At 36.8% G+C, this 13,194-nt stretch overlaps 1 protein-coding gene across 30 annotated transcripts in view; it reads right to left on the bottom strand.

Annotated features, from left to right (window-relative positions):
* The window catches only part of DST (dystonin), a 491,438-nt gene that overhangs the window by 165,815 nt on the left and 312,429 nt on the right, over positions 1–13,194 (bottom strand). For 27 of the 30 annotated variants that reach the window (XM_019457466.2, XM_019457473.2, XM_019457470.2 and 24 more), the window contains 12 exons: positions 12,374–12,493; positions 10,182–10,277; positions 9,967–10,094; positions 6,553–6,646; positions 6,086–6,240; positions 4,343–4,808; positions 4,121–4,249; positions 3,879–3,956; positions 3,613–3,774; positions 3,418–3,522; positions 1,019–1,114; positions 289–414 (listed from right to left, as the gene is read on the bottom strand). In XM_019457466.2, the coding sequence (XP_019313011.2) occupies positions 289–414; positions 1,019–1,114; positions 3,418–3,522; positions 3,613–3,774; positions 3,879–3,956; positions 4,121–4,249; positions 4,343–4,808; positions 6,086–6,240; positions 6,553–6,646; positions 9,967–10,094; positions 10,182–10,277; positions 12,374–12,493 (1,755 nt within the window). Of the gene's footprint in view, positions 1–288; positions 415–1,018; positions 1,115–3,417; positions 3,523–3,612; positions 3,775–3,878; positions 3,957–4,120; positions 4,250–4,342; positions 4,809–6,085; positions 6,241–6,552; positions 6,647–6,763; positions 7,037–9,966; positions 10,095–10,181; positions 10,278–12,373; positions 12,494–13,194 lie in introns of those variants that run through there. The other 3 variants (XM_019457491.2, XM_019457483.2, XM_019457490.2) reach the window with 3 other exon arrangements.

Raw genomic sequence — 13,194 nt, 5'->3', positions numbered from 1 at the left:
CAAAGTGCTTACAGTTATTTGTGAAGTGCATGACTAAACACACACCCACACACCCACACACACCACTATCAAAACATGTATTTAAAATATGAAGGCAATCACATAAAAAACACTTTTTTTGTAATTGTTACCAAAACACAATAAAACTGAGTGTTTAAATGCCTGATCAAATGAAATACCAACAGTACCAATAAAATATAAAGTTCTGCACACATAACAATATGATGAAATACTAATCTACTCCTGATTCACATGACTGATGAAATGCACAGGTTCTTGCACTGGTACCATTGACTCCTGAACCAGGTCTTCCAGTTTGTGAATGCTGCTTGATCTGTCACAGCTGTACTTCCGCTGAATGGCGTCCTTGAGATTCTTCAAGTAATCAGTAGCTTCTTTGGCATCATTGAAAAACTATAAAAAGATGAAAACCGGCAGCTCAAGTTTATTCAATGCCAGTCAAGCACAGAGTTGTCAAGTCCAAGTACCAGAGCCCCGTGGACCCCTCATGAGTGCGAAGAGAATAAAATCACAAGACAACTTAATAGTCACATTCCTCCTTTACCCAAACAACCACTGTTGAATTTGGATGATTGTCAGTAAATGCTAAGTGTCTAAAGCTTGTATCTGTATTGTGCTTTGGCCCTATATTTATTCTGGCTAAAGCATTGTTTTACTTGAGGGTCCAAATAATTTATGAATAGGAGTGAAATTCCAATATTTTAAAATTCCTGAAGAATAAAAAAAAAAAGAACTCTTTGTAATGACTCTTTACAATGAAATATTTCCTTGTAAAAGGCTTTTATAAAATAAAGATTTTCTGACATTTTAAAAGGCTTTTAAAGGATTTCCTCCTTAATACAATGCTTCAGTCTATCCTATAGGACATTTTTCCCATATATCTTACAAAGAAAATGTTTCAGTTTCTTTCCCCTGCACATTACATACATGTCCTTAATAAATAGGGAGATGCTTTCTGTAAATCGGCCCAAATCACGCTGTGATCCCATTCACATACCTCGAAATACGCGGTGTTTTCCTTGACATGCTGCTCCACACACTGGCACAGCTGTAAGACCCAGCTCCACTGTGTCTGCATTGCCGCTCGATAGGCCTTGAAGATAAAAATCACAGCCATTGTAACTGGCTGAAGAGGAATGACATATACATATGACAAAGCTTTTAAAGGATTAGAAACTCTGCTATCGAAATAGGTGATGAGATCATTTTAACAGTGCAAGACCTGAAAATTAGGGTAGTGAAATGGCCCTCTAATACAAGAGCTCTCACTTGCACAAAGCCAGTCTTAAAAATCTAAATCTAAATTTAAATTAAATCTAAAATAAATATTTAAAAATGCACATAAAAATAGATGGTTCTGTAGTTTTCACTTGTTTTTGTTTCTAAAACTAGGCCAGCAGTTCTTGGGGTCAGGGGGGTGACTTACATATTTGTTTTTGCCAGAGAGGTTTGGGAAGGTGAAGAAGAGAGAGGGCAATCCTTTATTTCTGTAATTCTGGAACTATAATTATTATAGTACTAGTATTACAAATATTTTCACTTGAATTTTTAATATAAAGTGAACCTCTTGTGAGAGCAAAAAGGTAACAGAACACCTACTTCATAAAGAAAACATAAAACACCCTTTCATATTTAAGATGCCATTCACGGACTTCCAGAAGAGGGCGATCTAGATACTTTAATGACTCTTAAGTAAGCCTGTCACGCTTCCCCTTCTGGAAAAAGTTATTTCTGCTGAGCTATGCTCAGGCAGGCTTTCTGAATGGAATACACAGTGTAGGAATGGAAATCTGGCAACATATCACAGTCATATTACCTGCACCCTCAAATTAAGCTACTTTGAGCAAATTGGCTATAAAAGACATATCATTCTGAGTTGTTAGATTATTAGTTTATTTTTTCACATAACGTATGAAGAAGTGTTGATAATTAACTAAATATTACCCATGTGCCCACAAGACATTGGATAGGCCAAAAGAATCATAAAGATGACTCAAGCTTAATTTTATCCCTAAAGAAATTTTTAATTAGATTAGCATTTCTACATAAAAGTAATCAGGTTCACATTCACATTATCCAATCCCATTAAAATTCTTAGCCTGTAATCATATTTCCTAACAGTTTCATCTCTACCTTGAAGAATACTCTATTTTTAGTTTAGTATCATACAAAAGTATATCCAAATCCTTCGTTATTCTAAAGTGCTTTCCCTAGTGCCCCCCACTCCTCTTCTAGCTCTTTAACTGGCTCTTTAATTGGCATTTCATCTGCATGCAAGACTCTAATTTTTTTGTTTTTAATGTTTGTTTATTTATTTATTTTTGAGAGAAAGAGAGCACAAACGGGGAAAAAGGAGAGAGACAGAGGGAAGCACGGAATTTGAAGCAGGCTCTGAGCTGTCAGCATAGAGCCCAACGCGGAGCTCGAACCCACAAACTGTGAGATCATGACCTGAGCCGAAGTCAGACGCTTAACTGACTGAGCCACCCAGGTGCCCTAAGACTCCATTTTTCTATGAAGCAGGTCAAATGTAACATTCCCAAAACTTCCTATTGAGGCCTAAAATTTCACTAATCTTTTGTTTTGTGGCAATTTCAGTGAACAAAGACTATCAGATTCCTCTCCTCACCTGTGAGAGTTTGAAGCATGTCACATTTTAAGCACAGCTCCATCTTTTCCCTCTGGCAATATACCGCATTTGTCCATGTTTGATGCATGTCTCTCTTATATAACACCCCTTTACTTTTAGAAAGTCACTAACTCTAACTAGTACATATTAGGACTAAAAAGTAAACACACTACCACTATCGCACGGGAAACCTGATAAATCCCACACCACTTCTCCATTTCTGGATGTGAAATGTGTGCACTATGCCATGTGGCTTTGACAGACTGTTGTTCCAATATACCTCACAAAACTATACTGTGAATAAAATTATTAAGTTAAATAATAATTGTAAATACTTCCTGGGAACATATGTAACCAGAGCTGTACTAAGTAGTAAGAGTACGTTATTTGCCTCATCTTACTACAATGCTATGGGTTAGAGGCTCACCCCCATTTTGGATAGGAGGCTAAGTCTGGTTACATGGCTTGCACAATACCACAGTATCAGGGAGGAATAAAAAAAGAGCCTTCATATTTACTATAATACATCCCTTTAGCCATGGGAGTTGACAAAGGTACCTTTATTCTAAGTGACAGGTGAGTAACACAGAAAAAGCAAGAGAGCTAAAGGCAAGAAGCACTATGATTTGTCAGAAACATTATTTTTAAGTCACGTTGTATTAAAAGTTTGATAGTTTGTATTTCTGAATTTATCAGCAATAAAAGAATCTAAAGAGTGACTATCAAATGTCAATATTCGACCATGACCGTTACGCTTCCTGACTTACCTCAATTGTCAGTCTGGCTGGGTGATTTTCCGAAAGTAGCTGCTCTGCTATCTCCTGAACTGATTTAATATTTTCTTCCTTTTGATCAAGTTCTCTCATTAATTCCTAATTTAACAAAGAATGAAGAAGTGAGGTTAGAAAAAGATCTACACCTGATATACAACCTTGGCATTCAATGACAAAGGCCATACTCACAGCATGGTAATCTTTTTTCCGAGCTATGTTGTTATTTCTTTCACTCCAGTCATAGGCAACTTCCTCCTCTTCTTTTTCATTCAACCAAATAAGTTCATTAGTTGCACGAGTTACAAAATTATGGAGCGTATCAAGGTGCCGTTCCTGATTCCTGGATGTATTCTTCGCAAGAAAAATCATTGTTAAGAATCATGTCTTTGCCAAATAGAGATAAGGGAAACAGAAAGTAAAAACAAAACAAAACAAAACAAAAAATCACAACTTACCAAGAGTTTTGCATACTGACTCTCTAATCGGTGTAACTTTTCTGCATAAGTTAGTTTAAGAGGTGCCGTCATTTGGATCTATAACATGGGATAAAAAGACATCAAGCTTAGGGATCCTAAGGAATTCTGACTCATACTCACTGTATCTATTATTTTGTTATAGGCTCTTTATTAAAAAAAAAAAAAAAAAGCAAAACAATAGCTAACTAAATGAAATATATACACATTTTAAATTCATATACCTCACTGATTTTAGCTTCTTTAAGGCTAGATTCAAATTCTTCAATAGCTCGGTGAACGTTTTTATGATTCTCTAAATGGCTTTCAACACTTGGCAAATCTGATCCCCATTCAGTGCGGTCCAGCTGCACCTTTAAACAGAAAGATACTAGATTTAAAAAAAGAAACTAATAGCAATAAAGACTAAAGACTAAAACTTTCAGGTAAAGTAAACATTTTTTTACCTGCATCTCATCAACCCAATTCAAAAGATCTTGAACAAATTTCATGTTGATTTCCTCTTCTGTTAAATTCTGATCCAGCAAAGAAGACTTCAGAAGGGGCTTTCGGATCTGCATCAGTTTCAGAGTTTGTAGTGAATTGGCCTCTACTCCTGAACTGAAACTTGGAACTAATCCTCCTGATGGGAAACCAGGTGTATAAGCTGGCGTGACAGATGGAGTCAGACGGGAAGTCAGACCTGATGACAGGCCTGATGTCACACTAGAAGGGGTCAGGGAAGGCGTTAAACCCTGGGTCAGCCCTGAGTTCAGACTGGGGTTTAAGGTCTGTGCAAATCCTGAGTTTAAACTTTGAGTAATTCCTGATATCATGAGTTTTGTCTGTTCCGTCGTCAGCATGCGCCCTTTGCTGTACACCGAGGAACATTCATTCCTTAAGGCCATAATTTCATCGCGGAGTTTTGCAACCCTGGAAAGAACATCAGAAGACATAAACTATAACGCAAAAGGCATTTTTCACAAAGTGTGAACTCTAATGCCAACTATGAACGTTAGTCAGTTAACATTATCAATTACTGGCTCATCAATTATAACAACAGAATCACACTAATTCAAGATATTACTAATTGGGAAAGGTGTGTATAAAGGGGCATAAGGAAACTCTGTATTTTCCAATCAATTTTTCTGTAAACCTGAACTGCTCCAAAAAATAGTCTATTTAAAAAAAAAATCATGGGGCACCTGTGTGGCTCAGTCGGTTAAAAGTCTGACTTGCTTTTGGCTCAGGTCATGATCTCACAGTCTTCAGATTGAACCCTGCGACAGGCTCCACGCTGGGTGTGGTGGAACCTGCTTAAAAATCTCTCTCACTCTCTCCCTTTGCCCCTCTCCCCACTTGCACGTGCTCACTCTCTCTCAAAAAAAAAAAAAAAAGTCCTTATAATCATACTGACAAAATTTGGCATCACAATTTTTTTCACTGAATTTGTGCAATAAGCACTTTCCATATTATCACATAGTCTTTCTAGTGAACATAATTACTGCACTACAATGTCATCATTCTATTATTTGACATGTAGGATATTTCCAAATTTTGTTATTATAAAATATTTCTGACATGAACAAAAAACTTTTTTATTTATTTATATATTTTCTATATTTAAAATTATTACAAATTCCTAGAAGTGAAATTACTGGGTCAAAGCATCATTTATAATTTTTGCTTAATATGTATCTCATATATATATATATATATATTATATATTATATATTATATATTATATATTATATATTATATATAATATATACAGTCTACAACCTGAAAGGGTTCCATTCCCTACCCCTAAACCCACTTCTCAGAGACACAGAATTTTAGACATTTTTTTTCAACATTTTGCTATAAACATTTTCATGATAGCATAAATCGATAACTTAAAAAATCAGTTATAAAGGATACTTTCTTATATTTTCCCTTTTTCAAATGTCATACAACTATTTTAACCGTAAGTATATTACTGCAGTATTCCATATTGTATGTGCTATAAAGTATTTTTCTATTACTTATCTTTGAAAAACAAATACCTATTTAACATCTCAAAATACATCTGAATTAAGGCAACACACATTTTCAACTGCAAAGAGCATAAGAAATGTATTTCATAAAACTGCCACATTCTGCATTCCCATCACAAGTGCCCATGAAGTGATTACACAAAAGGATAAGGTATGAGTACGTAGCAATCTTACCTCTGTACCAACTGATCTGCCTGGTAGTATTTTCCATCAATAAGAATCTGTACATCGATCACATGCTGGCGTAAAAGGTTCTCACATTCAAGTATATACCCGGCAATTTCTGCTTCATTCTGAAACTGCACTCCTGATTCTAATCTTTTAGAATCCTGTATTTTTAAAGAACTCAATATTAATTCTATGAAACAAGTTTCCAAACTAGCCTCAAATATGAAACTCAAAATACTGGAATGCAAAGCTACTTATTAGGTCTTCTCTGTTTTCCCTTTTGGTTCAAAAATATGCTTTCTCTTTGCTCACTCTTCCTCAAGAGAGCAAACAGTGATCACAATCTTTAACAAACTTTAAGTTTCAGTAGAAGACAATACCAAGAATCAACTAAATGTTACACAAAAATTTTATTTCATCCAAAGGTACAGACCCCTCCACCATAATCCCAATGGCTCCTAAAATTAACTTACAGACTGGAGAGCGTTTCGGGCAAGTATCAGTTTGTCTTCACAGATGACACTGTCCCTTTGAACTCGGTTGGCAATCTGCTGCAACATTTCCAACCTACAAGAAGGGACAAAATAAATTAAAGCCTTTCCCTTTGAAGTACAGAGTTTACCGCCCCTGAAAAATAATTCCCCACCAAAAGCAAAACACAATCCTACAATGATGATTCCATACCTGTGTCCATCAAAGGATTCATTGCCGAAGCTAATGCAGGAGTTGATCAGAGTTGGACCACAATTAACCGAGAGAAAGTTTTCATTTGAATCAAGACTGGTTCGAGTGCTAGTAGTGTTACTAAACACAGAATCACTGCTACGGTAGCTGTAACTACTACTGTGCATTTTTGTTCCTGAAACGATGTTCTTTCTTTGACCATTAAAAGTAGACTAAAAAGTAGAAGGTCTGCGGAAAGCTCTACTTCTAACGGTGAAAACCACAGCTAAATGTTACAGCTTTAATAGCTCCTTAAATACGCTCCAACTTGCATATTCAACATACAGCAAATAATGTGCTGGTAACCATTCAAAAGAATCTCGCCTAAAGCCATTCGTTTGCTAGCTGAGGTTTGCCTTTTGTAGCCTGCATGAAAACTCTACAAGTATGGACAAGGCAGCCTCATCAGGGCGTCACTGAAAAATATTTGCCAAATATTTTCATCAAGAGTCATCCAGTTGCAGTCACCTAAAAAACAACTCAGGTGCCTCTCACTGAAGCCCAGGTACAATTGTAAAGGTTATTCAGGCAATACCAATCACCAGCTTAAAAATACAAATATTCAATCACAGCCTGACTTTTGTAAAGGGCCAGGTCTGTCTCTCCTGGCTAAAAGCTGGTACTTATAAGCACATGTAAACAAGTGAGTTTGACGAGAAACAAAGTACATTTCCATTTTAACCTCTATGTCATTTGTTTATTAGATTAAATTAACTGGAAAATTATCCATTTGCCTTTTTCCACATGATGTGCTCTCAAGAACATTACTTAATCTTACTACTGTTACTTTATATTTTTAAAAGCCAAAGCAGTATGGGAGCCTGGGTGGCTCAGTTATTAAACTTCAGACTTCGGCTCAGGTCACAATCTCACGGTTTGTGGGTTCGAGCCCCGTGTCAGGCTGACAGTGTGGAGCCTGCTTGGGATTCTCTCCCTCTCTGTCTCTCTGTGCCTCCCTGCCTTACGCTTTCTCTCTCTCAAAATAAATGAATAAACTTTAAAAAAAAAGAAAAAGAAAAAGAAAGAAAGAAAGAATGCCAAAGCACTAAAGTAGAAGAATATCAATGCAATGCTTGCAAATTCAACTTGTCTGTGCTTGTTTTTCCTTTCTATAGGTTATCACATGGCAAAAGAACATTGGTTATTTCTCATTTACCTTTTACACACTCTCACTGTACATGGTTATTACTTGCAGTTAATAGTTAATGCCAAAAAACTTGCGTCAAGAAAAATGAAGGCGTTTATCCAACCAAGCTCCTAGAGTATTTTCATATACCCAACACTACAAAGCAAAACTGTTGCTTCTCCACTCTAAAGGTAGCTATTTTTCTTTTCAGATGGCAAGAAAGGGGAAATTTGAGAGTATCATATCAAATATAGTTAGTAAGCAGAAAAGCTTGAAATAATAACAGCAGCATTAGCATTTATTAAGCAATTATTATGTGCCAGAAAATTAACTGATCATTTCATATGCATGACCTCATCACATACTTATAAGCACCAAATGTGGTAGGTACTATTACATCCTGTTTACAAATAAGGAAACTGAGGCTTAGAGAGGTTAATGAACTTGTCTAAGATTACACAGCTTGCAAGTTAAGCTAAAAATCTAATCCAGGATTGACTAGCTCCTGGACCTTGAACTCAACCACTGCATTAAAATCCGGCTACTATTCTGACAACTAAAAATCTACTCCGTTATCCTTTCTGAGACATACTTTTCCATTACTTCTGATGATTAGTTTAGTGTATAATTTTAATCACCCACAATTATCTCCTCCATAAAAGGTTCATCCTGGGTATTTCAAGCTTATTTTGGATCTAGATCCAGTTATGCAGATAGAATATTACACTTTAACAGAAGTGTAATCAGTATTTTCATAAATGAATGACTCATTAGCCTTGCTCTCATATCTTCAAGGCATTATTCTTTCCTATTTCAACAACGCGGGAGTCATGTGTGGAACACAAAGAACTTGAGCACACTACGCGCTCCCTGTGTCCCAGGCAATGCATTAAGCACTGGCAACACAAAAGACAGCAAAACCAAGTCTGTCTCCACATTCCTGGGGCTCGTAACTGTGAACAGGCAGCACTGACTCAAACGACACAGAAATAAATATAAAATTACAACTGTGATATGAAAGAACAATACATGTAAATATGAGAGTTATAACCAAGACATCTGAACCAGCGTGGGAGACCACAGGAAGTTTCATGAGGAAGTAACACTGGAGCCGGGATCTGAGATTGATCAGGAGTGAAGAGAGACATGGAGGATGAAAGAGACTTCCCTGCCAAAGGAACAGATGGTGCAAAGATCCTGTGTATGGAGGAGGGCGGGACCTTGGCACATCAGGGCTCCTAAGAGGCAGCCAGTGTGGCTACAGGGTAGGGAGCAAGAAGGGTGTGGAGTGAGAAGGCCAGAGAGGTGCACCGGACCACACAGGCCTATACTGTGAGGGTCAGCCCCTACGGAGCTCCCTTCCCCAATGCCATACATAGGACAGGCTGTGAGGGAAGTACTATAATGGAGGCAAATCCACTCAACAAATATCTCCTAAGGACTAAGCAGTGCTTTCCCAGGCAACTGGGTGTAATGGGAGAGAGAGAATGATAAAGAGTCAGTGATGATTTCATGGAATAACTGCGTTTGTGGAAGTAGGAATTTGAACCAGCATATCCTGAGTGTTCTCTAGAGGCCACTTCGCTGCCCTTTAAATGGAGACAGACTCGAGTCTGGCTTCCATTGCCCCACGGAAGGATGGCCTTGGCAAAAATATAATAAAAAACGAAGTAAATTAACTGTTGACCTGCAAATGGATCCAGGCCCTGATGACTTAAATATATGGGAAATGCCCACAGGTAATTTAGATTATTAGAGAAGACTTCACACACCAACCCAGCCTAGCATGTCCTATCTGAACATTACTTCACTGATTTACTCTTCACATTTCTTGGATGAGTTTCTGGATAAGAAAATGGGAGAATCAGAAAGACTAAGTAAGTGACTTATCCAAGGTCATGCAGCAAAGGAAATGAAAAATATAAATGTTGGTCCTAGGCCTGCCTGGCTCCAAAACTTAAGTTCTTCCTATGAGAACAAAGAGACACCTCCCCATGCCCAACTTGATACCCATGGCAGAAAACATCCCCAGGCCTACCTTTCTACTTCTGGTCGAAGTGCCTTCTCTCTCTCAAGCATGGCAATAATGAGTTTCCCCCACTCTTTTTCTATGTCATTTGGATGATAACCTTGAAGTAGTTTGATGCGTCCAAATTCTATCCAAATCTTGAGAGAACAAAAAAATGTAGTATGAAGCAAGGATGAAAAAAAAAAAGATTTATGCTTGACATTACAAAGGAAATTCCTACTTACCTCTAATAATTTATATAGGCGTTTAATTTTTGATTTTTCTGTCTCCTTTGGTGGAATTTCTGTTTCTTTAAACTGTAAATACTGATTATAAAGTGCCTAGAATGAAAGGGAAAATAAATGAAGGCCCAAATTTCAAAGACCTATTTTCATTACCGCACAGTGTACCACTTCAAATGCCACTTACTATGCTCTATGCATTCAGTGGAATTGCTTTATAAAACTGACACTCAAGGACAATACGGATTCCCAGCTAGTTGGTGACTAGGTTGCAGAACGCAAGATTTGACAAGGGTGTAATTACTGATGTGCGTCGTGATTCAACATGTGCCATGCAGGGATCTGGATAATAATAAGCCATGGCAGAGTTTAATATGGTTCTAACTAAAAATCTCTCATCATACAAACAAGAAAACATATCTTTTAAAAGATTCACTTTCCAAATGCTGCCCTTTAGCTTTCAGTTTTTGGAAAAATAATCTGATGCAATTCCCAAAAGGAAAAACATGTTCTCTTCTGTGTTATGGATCTATCCTTGAAAACAGAATTCTTATCATATAGATAGGGCTAAATCTTGATTCCAGTGTCCCAGTAAAATGACCTCATGCTCCATTATAGTACTTTAACTTGTTGGCCAAGTTAAACAGATCTTTTAATAAACAAACATAGATGTTATTTGTTGCAGCTATTATTATAGAAGTTTCAACTACATAATTATCTACTTTGTAGATACTAATTTGAAAATATCTTAAATATTAAAAAGGACCTTCATAAAAATTATATAGATAAAACATATACACATTAATAAGTATATACAAATTATTTCATTTTCATTCATGTTGTTTTTCTAAAAAAATTCCGTATAAATCTTCAGGCAGGATTTCTGAAGGATTCCATTCAACGTTTTACTGGTTAATGAAATTACTGGCATTTCCCCATGATGTTTTCGTCTATGTATCATGTGCTGTCCTAGGCACCAGCAAATAATCTGTGTAGCCACTCAAATTTCTTCCAAAACCTTAAGAATTTGCATTAATCAGAAGCCAATACAAATTTACCCAAGTGTCTGGACAATAGGAACCCACTTGGAAATAAGCTGAACCTCAAATCTGAAAATGGCTTTGAACTCAAAATGCAATGTTTCAGGACACCCACTAGAAAATAAGCTCAGGATGCCATTATGTTATGTGCTAACCACCATTCCTGGTAGATGTGGTGAAAGAAGGGGGACATCTTTCTGGCCCTGGGAAGTTTTGCATCCACAAAGGAAGACATCACACAAACAACTTCAGGACACTTAAAAAGCATCATATCAACACATGCCAAGTAACTTCACGCCAAGGACAAACTCCCCATGGCAATGTGAATAAAAACTGTTCCACAGATGTTCTGTACGGATGCATGAACACGATGAATAATTTTAACAGGACCCACCCTGGGTTATTACAGTTTTTGCAATTCTAGTTTGATCAAAAAACAAAGCCTATAATTCAAGGAATTAAGACTTTATTGTTAATATTCACATTATCTGTTTCTTAAAATAAAGCAGATTACTTTGTTATTACAAATCCAAATATACAAAATGAGATGATAGTCATCAGTAGTTTTACATATCTATAATTCTTTTATATTTCTAGGATGTCTTTGCCTCAAAGAGTTGGACCTGTTTTTAGGTAGCAGCAAACGTCTTACGAAATGAAAGTCAGGTATGTGTTTCTCATTTCATGGTGAAATAGAGTATGTGCTTCTTGCTTTACAAAAAGAAACCTCTACAGGAGTTTTTAACAGGGTTTAACCACAGGCACAATCCCAACCATGGTTAAACTTGTACCAGCTTCCCAGAGCCCTTCCTGCCTGGGCCATATGGTGGGTTCCAAGCATTCCCCATGCACCAAAAGCAATTTGGCAATGTCAGTTCCAAGGTCTCTCAAATTACATCTTTTAACTCCCAACAATTCAAAGCTAAGAGACTATAAATTTCTTTAAGGTGTTATTGCTATTATGTTTTCATTATTAACGTTTACCTCCATTTTCTTTGAGCAATGGGAGATGAATAAATGTAAAAACTGCCTATTTATTAGTGGCTTGCCAAGGGAAATTTTTCTTGAACTTCTGAAATTATGGAACTATTATAACATTATTTAAAAGTTTAATAATCAAGCCCAATCCTTTGTAACTTCTACAGTGACACAGACCTTGAGTTCTACGGGATTATTAGGAAATGTTCTCTCAGACATTGTGGTCACATGGTGTCTAATCCACTGAATGAGGTAGTTCACCATATTCTGGTATTCAATCCATTTGACTTCAACATCCTGGAACAATAAAATGACAAGATCCATGTCTGCAAATAATAACATTCATATCTAACACAATTTAGTCAAAGGTCATTCTGTGAATTTATATGTCCTTAAGCTGGTCAGTCAGAAGCAGCTCATTGTCTTCTCACTTTTCACACAGCCCCACATAAAGAGATGTGAAAACATGCCACCAACATCTGACAACGAAGACTGACCTAATGAGTGTCACTTCTGATCCAGAGATGGTGGCTGCCTGGGGCACTATGTTAAGATGGCTTCTGAGGCTGCATCCAAATGCAGCAGGAAGAAACACTGTGATCATTTTGGGGTTTTCCAGGCACTCACAATGAGGGAGTAAGAGCGTGCACAAGCCAAGTTAGCTGCTATGTCCTCCAACCTTTCTAGATCTAAATCCACTGTATACCTGAATTCAATGGTCTATAGAGTATGCAGGAAAGCAGACAGGAATAAAAATTATAGAAAATGTATGTGGTAGGATTACTCATTAAGCAAACCTTTTATAAAAATGGAAAGAAACTGGAAGGCTGTCACCTGCTCTGTTGAATTAAAAGTATTTGATAAGTGCTTATTACATTCAAAGCATTATACTATGTGTTGTAATAAGAATTTAATACTTTAAAACATAATAGCTTTTATCAAAGAGTTACTGTCTAGATAGGGAGGCAGGAGAGTCATAATATAAACAGTTAAGCAAA

This window comes from Panthera pardus, unplaced genomic scaffold (genome assembly GCF_024362965.1).
Source record: "Panthera pardus isolate Hobbes unplaced genomic scaffold, ASM2436296v1 HiC_scaffold_17, whole genome shotgun sequence".
In the NCBI taxonomy this organism is placed as follows: domain Eukaryota; kingdom Metazoa; phylum Chordata; class Mammalia; order Carnivora; family Felidae; genus Panthera; species Panthera pardus.
The sequence above is the reverse complement of the archived record's forward strand: the minus strand, read 5'-3'. Positions and strand labels throughout refer to the sequence as shown.